This window comes from Fusarium oxysporum, chromosome II (genome assembly GCF_013085055.1).
Source record: "Fusarium oxysporum Fo47 chromosome II, complete sequence".
NCBI classification, from domain to species: domain Eukaryota; kingdom Fungi; phylum Ascomycota; class Sordariomycetes; order Hypocreales; family Nectriaceae; genus Fusarium; species Fusarium oxysporum.
Genome location: NC_072841.1, coordinates 1980697 through 1994501, shown reverse-complemented (window position 1 = coordinate 1994501; position 13805 = coordinate 1980697). Strand labels below are relative to the sequence as shown.

At 49.3% G+C, this 13805-nt stretch overlaps 3 protein-coding genes and 1 non-coding gene across 4 annotated transcripts; all 4 read left to right on the top strand.

Annotated features, from left to right (window-relative positions):
- Positions 1-1139: 1139 nt before the first annotated feature.
- FOBCDRAFT_236688 (uncharacterized protein) lies at positions 1140-3055 on the top strand (the record flags this gene model as incomplete). The annotated part of the gene is made up of 5 exons (XM_059610093.1): positions 1140-1375; positions 1449-1529; positions 1578-1794; positions 1840-2145; positions 2192-3055. 5 exons carry the CDS (start codon positions 1140-1142, stop codon positions 3053-3055), a joined length of 1704 nt encoding a protein of 567 aa, XP_059466733.1.
- A 420-nt stretch (positions 3056-3475) lies between these two features.
- On the top strand, positions 3476-4424 carry FOBCDRAFT_196687 (carbon-nitrogen hydrolase; the record flags this gene model as incomplete). The annotated part of the gene is made up of 2 exons (XM_059608855.1): positions 3476-3520; positions 3585-4424. The coding sequence occupies 2 exons, from the start codon at positions 3476-3478 to the stop codon at positions 4422-4424; spliced, it is 885 nt and encodes a 294-aa protein (XP_059466732.1).
- A 170-nt stretch (positions 4425-4594) lies between these two features.
- Positions 4595-4673, top strand: FOBCDRAFT_t56. The gene has a single exon. It is a non-coding gene; the product is annotated as a tRNA-Gly (tRNA).
- A 2822-nt stretch (positions 4674-7495) lies between these two features.
- On the top strand, positions 7496-13121 carry FOBCDRAFT_126169 (uncharacterized protein; the record flags this gene model as incomplete). The annotated part of the gene is made up of 4 exons (XM_059607805.1): positions 7496-8036; positions 8103-8531; positions 8583-12160; positions 12333-13121. 4 exons carry the CDS (start codon positions 7496-7498, stop codon positions 13119-13121), a joined length of 5337 nt encoding a protein of 1778 aa, XP_059464112.1.
- Positions 13122-13805: the final 684 nt, after the last annotated feature.

Sequence of the window (13805 nt, the reverse complement as noted above, 5' to 3'; positions counted from 1 at the left end):
GACCCTACGAAGTAACTATAAATTGGAGAAGTGTTCGGCTTGAAACAAATTGTGAGTCAGATGTGTTATTTGCAATTGAGACTCATGGCTGAGAGCTTAAATCAGCGCAGAGAACTTAGTTTGGCTTGAAATGCTCGGGGCGCACCACAATGTGCCATATGCTAAGTCTCTGCGGTGATATAAGCTCTCAGCCACAAGTCTCAACTGCAAATAACACATTTGGCGCCCTACACCTACTGGAACTTTGGGTGGACTGGGCGCATTACTCAGGAGCTTCCAGCCTTCAATCATCCGCCAAATTTCGCCCGTCGAGCGAAAGGCTAGTAACTATGTCCCAGTAGCCGATACGGGAGAATATTTATAATCTGAACTAAATAATCTTCAGAGTCCTCGGTTGAATATGAGGCTTCTAACCGATGTATGATGGGCGCCATGATGAACGAACGATGGACAAGGTAATGCTGGAACAAGATGGTTGATGCGTTGATGAGAGATTGTATGTCTACCGGGGATGGAATTGACCACATAATGATAATCAGAACTTCACTTGGAAGCCTTTCCAGCGTTGATACAGCATTCATGTCAACTAACTGTGAAACTATTGGTAGAAACTGTTGGGAGAGGGCCTTGGTGGGGGGGTATGCCCTCTACTTATACCTCAGCGAAAAGGAAACTTTACATTGCGGATACAAAGATTTTGTGTTCGCAGCTCCTCCAATTGCCACTTCAAAGTCAATTTCTAATCGTAGCATCTGACTACATTGTTTGGCAGACTTATCCCCAAGAACTTAGGTTTTATTGAGAACCTTGAGTTAAGAAGCCATAGCTTTTTCGATCGGGCATAATAACTTCGGGCATACTCATTAGTTTTCAGCTTGGTATTTTTGAAGGGGGCTCTTCGTGATATCTTGTTCAAATATTTCCTCTTCTGACTTATTGATGAGGTGTTGTATAGGTCAGCAGAAATCCTCCTATCGCGATACAGTCATCAGCGATACGCAGCAAATCACGAACGACGAGACCCACTATATTACAGCCCTACCGCAGAGGCGAAGGATGATCACGCAGGTAACTAATCCATCACGTAATCTCCAACTCCAAAAATAACTTGACCGAGCTCTCGCCAACTCTAAAAGAAAATGGCTTCGTCCTCCTCGAATCCCCCAGAGGATACCCTCATGCCATTTTCGTGCTATCAGTGCCGTAACCGTAAACTAAAATGCGATCGCCTCAGCCCCAGATGCAGCCGCTGTTCCGCCACTGGGACAAAATGCCAATATCCCTCTTCGCGCAAGAAGCCTGTTATAACAGCCACGCGACCACGAGTCAAAGAACTCGAGTCGCGATTGGGTAAGTCAATAGCGAAGTTGTTGATGTTTGCTAAGACGGGTAGTTGATCTCGAGTATCGGCTCAAAGCGACGCAGGAGGAGGGATACCAATCGTTTAGACCCTTTGAACCGTCGGAGAATCAACTCACTGAGACGGGGAGATATGAACAACTCCCACCGCAAGAAATTATTGAGGAGTTGTAAGTGTGTATTACTGAGCATCGAACTTAAGATCTGACATTTTGTAGGACGAATGTCTTCTTCACAAAGGTTCATTGCGATGCGCAGTACATTCACCCTTCGCGATATCTTGCGTCGCTGTATCTTCCGCCTCATATGCAACCACCCATGTGTCTTCAGTATATAATCATGGCGCTAGCTGCGCTTGTTTCACAGCCTCATAAGCACCTGGCAGATCCCTTCTATCGAAGAGCGAGGCATTATCTTGAAGCTGATGAGCAAAAGGTTAGTTAATCGTTAAATGTACACCACGTCAATTAACAACATCAGGGTGATGGAGAGTATTTCGTCACTCTCGCCCATACACAATGCTGCGTCCTTATGGCCCATTTCGAAGTGCAAAATATGTGGTTCTCCAGATCATCTATGAGTACATCAAAGTCTGTTCGTCTGTCACAGATTCTCGGCCTCCATCAACTCGATGGTAAGAATGACTGGAGACGAAATGCAACGCTTCCAGAACCCAAGGACTGGTGTGAGCTGGAAGAGAGACGGAGGACGTTATGGGCTGTCTTTTGCAGTGATAAGCATACGAGCGGCACTACGGGATGGCCAAGTCTGATGGACGTCAACAAGGTATGATCTATAAGAGCTGAGAAGATACGTGACTGACACCTTGCAGATCAACACATTATTGCCAGCCTCGGATGAAGCCTTTCAACTTGGCATGGAAGAACCGTCAACCTCACTGCCCCAAGTTCTCGGTGGTGACAACTCTCTCTGCTCATCATTCGCATATCGCATCACCACGACTCATCTATTCCACGAATGTCTCGACCATACTTACCAAGACCATCAAGCCTCTGACCTAACAGATATCCAAAACAGTCAGTTCTGGAAACGTCATCGCGATCTCGACACAAGTCTCGCAACAGCGTTCATCGCGCTCCCCGAAACGCTCCGCGGGTCACATACCCAAGAAGCCACCACCATAAACCTCCAGCTTCACACCGCGTCGATATGCATCCACCGCGTTGGTGCTGTTCAGGCCAAGAAGCACAACATCTCGGCTGACGTACTATCTAACACACAGGCGCGTCTCGTCCCTTCTGCCGACGCGATATTTAATATCATCGCTTCACAGCCCGACGTGACAGCCATGTTCGGCAACCCCCTCGTTACATTCGCAGCATATATGGCGACATATGTGTTTCTAGAAGATTATGTGTCCGCACAAAATAGCACCAGCGAGATGAAAATGACAGCGCTTATGGAGCTCATGATCACGATTGGGCGTGAGAACCCTGTTACTGCATCTGCAGCCATACAAATGGCGCATGAATTACGGAAGACCGGGATTGATGCATCTGCCGTTGATAAGGTCCAAGATCTTATGGGGGAGGGAATTGCAAAAGGGCCGCTTTTGGGACAACAGAATACGGCTGAGGGCAGCGTTTTGTTCTGTCCTTTCGATGGACCCTCTGGACCTGCGCCACCTGGCGTACCAAATGAGATACTGAGGGGTAATCTCAGCGGCTTTCCTTAGCTTTCAAGTCCCTGTCATTCGCGAATTATGATTCGCTACGGATATAACAAAAACACTTTTGGGCAATCATTCGCATTACGCGACGTCAACATGAACACGAGGTGACACCTGTCAATCAGCGACCAAATCCATATCGGGTAATCAATACACAAGGAACTCACAAAGTTGGCGCAAGTGGCGAACGGCCAAGCAAGGAACTCGATCCGTGATAATGATTGGCCTGTGACGAATGATCATTGACAAAGCCTTTGCCATTTAGAGAAATGTATGCCCGATGCTAACAGTGGAGAAATGCTGCGCATCACGCCGACGGCCGATATTTTATACTCCGCATTGCATTGAGGTTTCCCCAGATATGCAAGACATTTCTGTTCATTTTTGACAATTTCCTTCGGTAACCAACAGTACGTTGCATTCAAAATGGCGCCGGTTTATAAAGTTGCTGTAATTCAATTTGAGCCCAAGGTTAGTTTCTGGACGTCATTACTGTAACTGTCTGTATTGATGTCATTGACTTACACATTCTCAGGCCATCGTTGTCGCAGAGAACTTTGCAAAAGCAGAAAGTTATCTTCGCTCAGCCGCTTCAAAGGGATGCGATATTGCAATTCTCCCTGAATTCCATTTGACATCATGGGTCCCCGAACATCCCGATTTCATCTCCGCGAGCAAGACATCAACAGGATATCTCTCAAAATACCAAGCTCTAGCTAAAGAGCTCAACATGAGCATCGTTCCCGGCACAATCTGCGAAGTCTATGCAGTTCCCGATTCTAAAGATGAAGAACTCCGCAACATGGCCTACTTCCTTGCCGCAGGAACAGGTGAGATTTGTGGATCTTACCAGAAGAAGAACCTTTGGCACCCAGAGCGTCCGCATTTAACTTCTTCAACGCATACGCCTCATACCGCATTCGACACGCCGCTCAAACACGCCGATGGAAGACCAGTACGCGCTGGTATGGTGATATGCTGGGATTTAGCATTTCCCGAAGCGTTCAAAGCGCTCGTCAACGATGGTGCTGATATCATACTCATACCATCATACTGGTTTATGGATGATAACGGCGCAGAGGGAGCTGGTCTCAACCCTGATTCTGAACGGATCTTCTTGAATTGTACACTTACAGCGCGAGCCTTTGAGAATACGGCTGCGATTGTGTTTTGCAATGCTGGAGGACTAAGTTGTGTGAATATGCCGATTCTGGGAGCATTGGGAAGAATTGAGGTTGGTGAGGAGAAGATGGAGATCATCGATGTGGATTTGGATGTTTTGAGAGTTGCGGAAGAGACGTACAAGATCAGAATGGATATGAAGAGTGAGGGATGGCATTATAAGTATAACATGAACTCAGATTCAAAGGCATAGAAGGGGGATCTATCTTTGATCTACGTATATAGAAGAAACCTGGACTTTACTCTCGTCAAGCTTGACATATGTGGAGTTGTATAATACCATTCACGAATAATGAAAGGTGCTTGAGAGAATCTGGTGATTATAGAACGGTTTGGTATCTCGCTGACTCATCAAATCATCAAGCGTCATTGGTCTAGGGGTTAGGATTCAACTCTTCCATTGAGAAAAGTTGAGGCTCGGATTCGAATTCCGGATGACGCACGATCAGTTTGTTTTTGTTTTTTGTTTTTGTTCTCTCTCCATTATTGACCCTGTTTCTGCCACCTGACTTCTTTCAGCTCAATTTGATTGATTGCCCAGAGGGATCCAGCTCCAATGCCGTTGGCTTGCTCTCTTCACATCGCAGACGTATACATGAGACATTTGACTCGGAATTACTAGCAAAAATACTGCTAACCCTAGTTTTGACTCAATCGTTAGATCTGCCGAGATGGTATGATCTGACAGTTCAACGTTTTTGACTCTCGATCCTGATCGATCATGTCTCAGACTTCACATCGACTTTCGAGTCTGTGCAATGGAGGCGCAAAGGAGTTTCACTCATGAAATATGATCTGTTCCTCTGGAGTCGCCCGATCTGGAGAAGACTGCATGAGGCTGGAAATTTCATGCAAGGGAGGACACAAGCTGAGGACTTTGCAGCTGAAAGGTGATCCACAAACGAGATATCATTGGTGGCGAGGGGAAGTTTACGGATCATCTTATTTCTGTCCGGTTACACCAAGGGGGGACTTTTTCTCAGTTGTTCATTTCAATAGTCTCTGTGTTACACACCTTGAACCTCTTGGAAACGTGACTTGGGCATCCACCAAAGAGCTCTGCCAAGCTGGACATGCCTTTGGGCACGATAGGTAGCTTGGATGTATGGCCTCAAGAAGACATAGGAATGGGGTCATAGGCAACTACTTACAAGTCACATTATCAGGGATATGTAACGTTAGGTGTGATCTCCGGCCAAAGAGAAGTACTCTTGATATTGATTGCTTGATTGAACAAAGCCTTCTACAGTACAGTCGAGCTGCCTCATCGTCCCGCAAGTGATACAATGTAATACTTGTGATCGTAGTAATGTTTTTGTGAAGCGTGATTCAGTTCTATCACCAACAGAGCCATTCAGAAGCTGTCCTTTGACCCTGCATCGGCGCATGATCTGGTTAATTGGTCGATTTAATGTCACACGACAGTATATGTTCGTGGTCACAGTAGCTACACAGGAAGTTTAGTCATTCGAACACGAAAAGCAATGGCATCCAACAAGGGTCAGAAGTCGCAGGGCATCTGCAAATGGCAATTCAGAAATGATAAAGGTTTAGGGTGCCACCTTCACTGTTCTGAGACGTGGGGTCCAAGGGATGTGATGGCAGAATGTGCCAAGGGATAAGTAATAGAGAACCAACCCTATATCACCTGCCAGTCGAGTTTAATGAAACGGAATTCTACGTGTAACTAAGGACTTGCAAGCCGTAGTTGGTGTCTCCATCTTTCACCGAACTGCCGAGATCCGGCCACTACAACGTGGCGCTGCTGTAATTTAAACTGTAGCGTCTGTTAAGCATATAGTATTAATGTCTCGGTTACTTCCAAGGCCGAATGTGATGGGCACGAATACGCTGTCCGAAGAATAGCGGCATGTCAAACTATAGAGGTTGCAACCTGTTTCACTAGAGATCCAATCAACAACAGATATTGATTATTGCTGTGAAATTAGCTTGCTTCTCATCGGGAAGGAGATTCCAACATAAACAGGATTTCGGAGGATATGCAACTGTGTTGCTGTGGCCAGTCTTTGGTGATTTCATGTCAGTCCAAAGTTTATGCGGAAACCTGGACAATGAGTGGAAGCAGATTCAAGATAAAAACATCCATTCTCTTATGAAGACTAAAAGCGGAATTCGAGTCTTATATCGATTCACCATAAACCGCACTAGTAGACCTATCACTTCTCTTTGCACATATCGATATGGCCAACCACGTCAGCTGAAATCAAGGGTTAGAAGTATTTAGTAGATGCTCAATAGACTTATCAAGATGGCACTTTGGGCACCGCCTGGACCCATTAAATTACCAAGAAGCTCTGGTTGATGTCATCGTCCTTGCCCATAAGACCTGGGATGCCTCCCTGAATAACCGGGAATTCGAAACCGAAACCCCTGTCAAATGCTCACAGTAGCAGATATTGCACATATGCATCCCAATGTGGCGACTGGAGCTGGAGAGGGAGAGCAAAAGAGACGTTAAAAAGTCTAATACGTAGGTGGCTGGTAGACGGTGATATCCGTTACATGATTTGATGCTGGTTGACTCAGCCCCAAACGTCGACAGCAGAGCGCATCAACCACCATGGAATGCCGTCTTTGATTCATGCTGTTGGTTCTATCAAAGAGGGTAGAACTGGATCTCTTGCGCCCTTGACCGTACTTACTGTCCAATGTCTCCTTGTATCTGTGGTTGTCGTCTCTCGTTGTTGAATTCAAGTTTCACAAATCTTTTAATGTTTGCTACTGAAGATAATAGAGCTCTGAGTATGAGAACAAGACCTATCTAACTACAAGACTCACATCGACTCGGCGTCGTGAGCGACCGCCCCCTTATCTCGATGGTTTCACGTCAGCAAGGCTTGTAATCGATCACAAACAGCCCAGACCTGGATCCAAACCCATCAACGATGTTTTGTTTAAGATCTTACTGTGCCAAGGCATGTAGCACTAAGCTTTCATCGGTCTGGAACCACCTGAACTGTCATGATTCCGAGAGCCCTCCTCATACCATATACTAGGGATGAACAAGACTTGGCCCCATAGGCCTTACACAAGCCAGCCTAATCAAACATTGATCCAGGATGTATCGAAGACCGGTATTTCAGAATGTTATTTCTCACGAGCAGTCAATTGCTTGTTTATTGTGAGGATAGGTATGTTGAGATTCGTCTAGTCAACAACTACCAAGATATATAGGGCGAAGCTTCATCTACTCTGGAAGTCGACATCATCAACAACAAGTCGACAAATTATCACAACATAGCCATGACTCACTCTCTGAGCTGGCGAGCCCTCGTGGCTATTACCCTGACGGTTTCAGCTTCTGCATATCCCCATCAAACATACCCAAACCTCGTCCCACGTGCCGGATGCCCCATCCCTGATATCTGCACCTGGGGTAGTTGCACCAACACCACTATTGGTCTTGATCCCCGAAACTGTGGAAAGTTTGGGAACTCCTGTGAACCTTCAGAGATCTGCATTGCCGGCCAATGTCTCCCGCTTGATCTCGGTACAGACGATTGTCCTACCGCATGCAAGCCTGGTCAATTGTGCACCAACGGCGAGTGTGTCTCCATCGAGATCGCAGTCGATCCTCTTCACTGTGGAGGAGAATCCTGTGGTCCTTCATCTCTCTGCATCAACCAACAATGTCAAAAGCTCGACATCGGCTCAGATCCTGCATCCTGCGGCCCTTCCAATACCAAATGCGATGCTGGAAGCTGGTGTCTTTACGATACCTGCGTTCCCTTTATCCTCGGTACCAACGTTCAAGCCTGCAATGAGAGAACTTCGTGTTCTCTTGGTACGTCTTGCCAAGATGGATACTGCCGACAAATATTCCTTTCGACTGATATAAACAATTGCGGAGATACTTCCCAGAACTGCACTGCCGGGCAAGTCTGTGTTTCTGGGCGATGTCAGTCCCTTGAAGATGAAGATACAAACCAGAACTGCGGTACACCCTGCGAGTCTGGCTCATGGTGCTTGGGTGGTGCATGCGTACCGATTAGTATCTCGACGGATACTTCTCAGTGCGGTAGTAGCGCCGAACCATGTGGCAAGGGACAAGTCTGCGTCTCAGGGCAGTGCATTAGCAACCTGGTTCACCAGGAAAGCATCCCTAGGGCGGCGTGTAGTCTTTCTACACGTCCAGGAGGATTTGTTTCCGGGTCTGGAGGGTCTTCAGACCAGAACAACAACGGAGGCGGTCGAGAAGGTTCTACCAATGACGCCACTTCGGAACAGGGTGGAAATCAGCAAGGAGGAGACTCTACCTCGAACAACAATGGCTCTGACGGTTTTCCTGGTAACGCTTCAGGTGGAGGTGGTCAGACTCAAGGCGGCCAAGGCGGTTACCCGGGCGGCTTCCCGGGCTCACGTCCAGGTTCCAACTCTGGCTCTGGTAACAACCAGGGTGGCACCGATAACTTTGGCGCTGGTCGTCCAGGCCCAGGCGAGGATGGTAAGGGATTTCCATCTTCTGCATGCGAGCCAGAGTGCGCATCAAACTTCATCTGCGTTAGCGGAGAATGCCTTTCGGTTTCGGACCCCTTATCCTGCGGACCCTCCACCAACCTCAATCGCCTATTCCATCGGCAAAACGCTGTATGTCCACCAGGTTATGCCTGTATCGACGACCGCTGCGTTCGAGTAGATGGACCCATCAGCTGCGGCGGCTCTATCTGCCCTGCCAACTATGCCTGTATCCAGGAAGCGTGCGTCCCTCTTGCAGATCCCACCGACTGCGGTGGTGAGACGTGTGCCAGTGATGAGATCTGCTTGGGTAATACCTGTGTATCGAACCCGGCATTGGCTAGCTGTGTTGGTGTCGTTTGCCCTCCCGGACAGGTATGCCAGAACGGAGACTGTGTCGCCGCCGGTGGCGCGCCTGGTGCAAACGGCAATCCTCAGGGTAATGGCGGTAGACCCGGCAGTGATGGTGGTTCTCCCGGCGGTGGCTCTGGGAACGGCGGTTCTAATGGAGGAGACAACGGTGGAGGCACTGGAGGATCCGGCAACGGAGGATCCAGCAACGGAGGATCCAGCAACGGAGGATCCGGCGGTGGTTCCAACGGAGGTTCAAATGGAGGTTCCAGTGGGGGAGGCAACGGTGCCTCTCCTGGCGATGGCTCAGGCAATGGAGGCTCCGGCAACGGTGGCAGTAGCGGTGGATCCAATGGGGGATCACCAGGCGGCAACGGTGGTTCTCCAGGTAATGGTTCAGGGAATGGACCAGACAGCGGCAACCCGGAAGGAAATGGTGGCCGACCTGGTCCGGATCTTGGTGGTGATGGCTCTTCTACTGGCAACGGTGGTGGAGATGGCGGTGCAGCTGTAACCTCACCACCCGCAGATACTGCTACCCGCTCGGGAGCTGGCAATCTTCCAGGTTCGACAGCAGCCAGTGCTGACGCCAGTGACGATGCGCCTATCATCAACCCTGGCCCTGGCACGACTGGCACAGACGGACTCTCAGCTTCAACTACCAGCATTCGAGGTCGCCCTGATGGTAATGGAGGATCATCCGCTTCAGGTGATGGTGGCGGCGATTCTCCTACTCTAGCCTCGACTGGAGCGGCGGAGACCGGTGCTGCTACATCTGATGCAGGACCTATCGTGGACCCTGGATCTGATTCAACAGACCTTTCGGGTGCCAGCACGAGAGTAACAGGTGGTGCAGAAGGTGGCGGAGGCTCTGAGATTACGCTCAGCGGAACTTCTTTGCCCACTGACACCAGCGGGGAGTCTCCTACCGACGGCGGTAGCTCCGCGGCCGGAGGTGTCGGTACCGATACGACAGACATTGACAATCCCGGTGCACCTAGTACCGACGGAAGTGGTATTTCGGCTTCTGAGACTGGTGCCACTGGCACCGATGTCGATGGACAGACAGAGACAGCATCCACTACTCAAGCCGCAACTGCTGCGCCAACGCAAACTACACCATGCTCCACAGACGATGATTGCCTTCTCAATGTCGCTCTCTGCGTTTTCAATGGCCTCAATATCTGTACTTGCGTCGACGGAGTCTGCACGCAGCAGCCCGGAGGTCCTGAAGGTACAGGAGTCACCGGCTCTGACCTTGGAACCTCAACAGGAGGTGATGTAGAGCCAACTGATAGTGCTGGGTCGACAGTCACGGATGGCAATGGAGAGACTGCTACTACAACAACAGAAGATCCAGCCGCAACATCGGTAGTATCGTGTTCGACAGATGACGACTGTCTAGCCAATGCTGTCTTTTGCTCAGATGGCTTACTCAACCTATGCATCTGCGTTGATGCCATTTGTATTCTCGATCCTACTTTAGCTTCGACCACTGATGCCAACAACGGACAGACAACTACCGTCCAGGATGCTACCACCACAGATGGAGAAGCAGCCGCAACATCATCAGCTGTTGCCTGTACTACAGACGCTGACTGTTTAGCCGATCTTGGCCTCTGCTTCGATGGCCTCATCAATCTATGCATCTGCGTAGACGCCATCTGCATTGTTGACCCAGCGTTAGCCACGACATCTGGTCTTGACAATGGACAGACAACTACAGATGCTGGTGCTACGACCACAGAGGAAGCACCAGCCGCGACATCAACAGCAGTGGCCTGTACTACAGACGCTGACTGCTTAGTTGATGTTGATCTTTGTGTAGACGGTCTACTCAATCTATGCGTTTGCGTAGATGCTGTCTGCATTCTCGATCCAGCGTTAGCCACTACTACTGCCGATGCTACAGTCACAGCGACACAGCCAGCTCCAACAGAGACAACTGCAGTTGCTTGCTCCACAGCCGATGACTGCACTGTCAATGTAGACCTCTGTATCATTGGAGGACTCAACCTTTGTGTCTGCCTCAACGGAGTCTGCGTTGCTGATCCGAACGGTCAGGAAACAACATCTGCGAACCCTACTGCGACGAACACTGGACCAGGAGCTACTTCAACTGCAGTAGCTTGCTCTACAGCTGATGATTGCGCTGTCGATGCGGATCTATGCCTTGACGGATTGATCAACCTTTGCGTCTGTCTCAATGCCGTCTGCGTTAATCCTGGAGGAGGCAACGATCCGACAACCACAGGGACGGGCGTGGGATCAGGACCTACCACAGCACCGGTGTCTTGCTCTACGGCTGATGACTGTCTAGCTGATGCTGATCTATGCTTAGACGGTCTGCTGAACCTCTGTGTCTGCCTCAACGCTGTCTGCGTTGTAGCAAACCCTGGGGGTGATCCGACTGAAACAACTGAGCTGCCACCTGCAAACACTAGAACTCCATGCGCCACAAACGGTGACTGCACAGCTAACGCGGCACTCTGTCTAGACGGGCTGATCAATATTTGCGTTTGCCTCGAAGGTTTATGTATCGTCAGCCCTATTGTGAATCCCACGGAAACGACCGCTCCTGCACCGACAGAGACTGCTACAACTTCGTGCAACACTGCCGATGACTGTACCGCGAATGCTGGTCTTTGCTTAGACGGGCTTCTCAATCTTTGCCTCTGTGTCAACGCAGTTTGTATACGATCACCAGGTGGCGGTGGTAACAATGGCGACCCCTGCACTGACGACACTGATTGTACTGCTGCCGGGGCTGTATGCCTCGAGAGTGGTGTATGTGGACCTGACCCAGGAAACACACCAACTTCCTGTACTACAGCCGACGACTGCACCGCCAACGCCGCTCTCTGTTTGGATGGTCTGTTAAACCTCTGCGTTTGTCTCAATGCGGTCTGTGTACAAGCTGGCAACGGCGGTGGGGACGGTGATACTTGTACGGATGATCCCGACTGTACTACCCCTGGGTCTGTCTGTCTTGAAAGCGGCGTCTGCGGACCTGATCCAGGCAACAACCCAACTTCATGTGCTACGGCGGATGATTGTACAGCAAACGCTGGCCTTTGCCTCAATGGGCTTCTCAACATCTGCGTTTGTCTCAACGCTGTCTGCGTACAGGCTGGCAACGGCGGTGGAGACGGTGATACTTGTACGGATGATCCTGACTGTACTACCCCTGGGTCTGTCTGTCTTGAAAGCGGCGTCTGCGGACCTGATCCAGGCAACAACCCAACTTCATGTACTACGGCAGATGACTGTACAGCAAACGCTATCCTTTGCCTCAATGGGCTTCTCAACATTTGTGTCTGCCTCAACGCTGTCTGCGTACAGGCCGGAGGTGGCGGTGGAGGCAATACTGGCGATGCGTGCACCGGCGACGGTGACTGCACTACTCCTGGAGACACATGCAACAACGGTATATGTTCGGCAGCAGGAGGCGGAGGTACAGATGCTTGTGTCGACGCCAACGACTGCCTCCTCTCCGTCAATCCTCTCTGCGCTCTCGGTCTGTGTGTCTGCGTCGATGCAGTCTGTGCTACATCCCCCGATGTTGATGAATGTACCTCCAACGCAGGTTGCAGCGCTGGAGCTACATGTCAAAATGGTGTTTGTGTTGACAACACCGATTGCACTGGTGCAGCTGATTGTCTCGCTAACCTTGATCTTTGCGTTTTGCCGGGAGTTTGTGCTTGTGTCAATGGTGTTTGTGGACTGGTTGGTAATGGACCCACGCCGGAGTGTGCTGCTGCTGCGGATTGTCGAACTCTGCCGAGGTGTCGTCTGGGATTGTGTCTTTGTGTTGCTGGACAGTGTATTCTTGGCTAACGGGTTTGGTGCTTGGAGCTGGTGCGGTGATGTTTGTATTCATGTATTATACGTTGGTGGTTCAGCTGGCATGTTTTCGATACTAATTCTAATTTTGATTCTTCCTCATCACTCAATCTCCTCCAGCATCCGCGTCTTCGGACACTTGCTGTATGTTCTTGGCTACCATTACAACAACATGGCTTTCGCTCCTTATTTAAATTCGTTTCTGGATCTTCCCTTGTAATAGGCATATTTTTAGAATTTGCTCTGAACTCCAATTTGTTTGTAATGGCCTGTAGCTGTTTTTTAATGTCATGAAAATTCTACTTCAGGGTAGCATTGCTTTGCTATTGGACACGATTACTTATGCACCGATATGAGAGCGCATAACTCGCATTAATGTTTCATAACCTCGGGTTCTGCCCATCATGAATAATTATGTAACCCTGAACTTGAACCCCTGGAGTAGCACTGGGAAGATATTGTAAAAAGGAGGGCCTTCCCTCGCCTTGCGTATTACAACTACAAAGAAGCAATGGCGTAGATGCTAGAAGATATAGTCAATAATGCTTAGATCGTGTCTTCTCGTTCAAGTACTCCTAAACAGTGTAAGGAAGATGGAGGTACAAATGCATCGAGTCTTTCACCCTTCACCAAGGAATCCTGGCGTACGATCACTACCCGATCTCTACCAACCCTGTCGTCTATCTATGAAATCTCAAGGGTCATATTAACCAACACAGGCTAATGGGTGGTACAAAGCAACAGACTGTCCGATGTGACAGTAGCCACGAGGAGAAATGATCTACCTAAAAGACGGGGAGACGGGAATCGTGGCATTCATTGTGATCCTTCGTATGGCTTGGTATTAGGGACATAATGCACAGTGTGTGAAATAATGTGAATATCCGGAATGAATCCGGCTTTC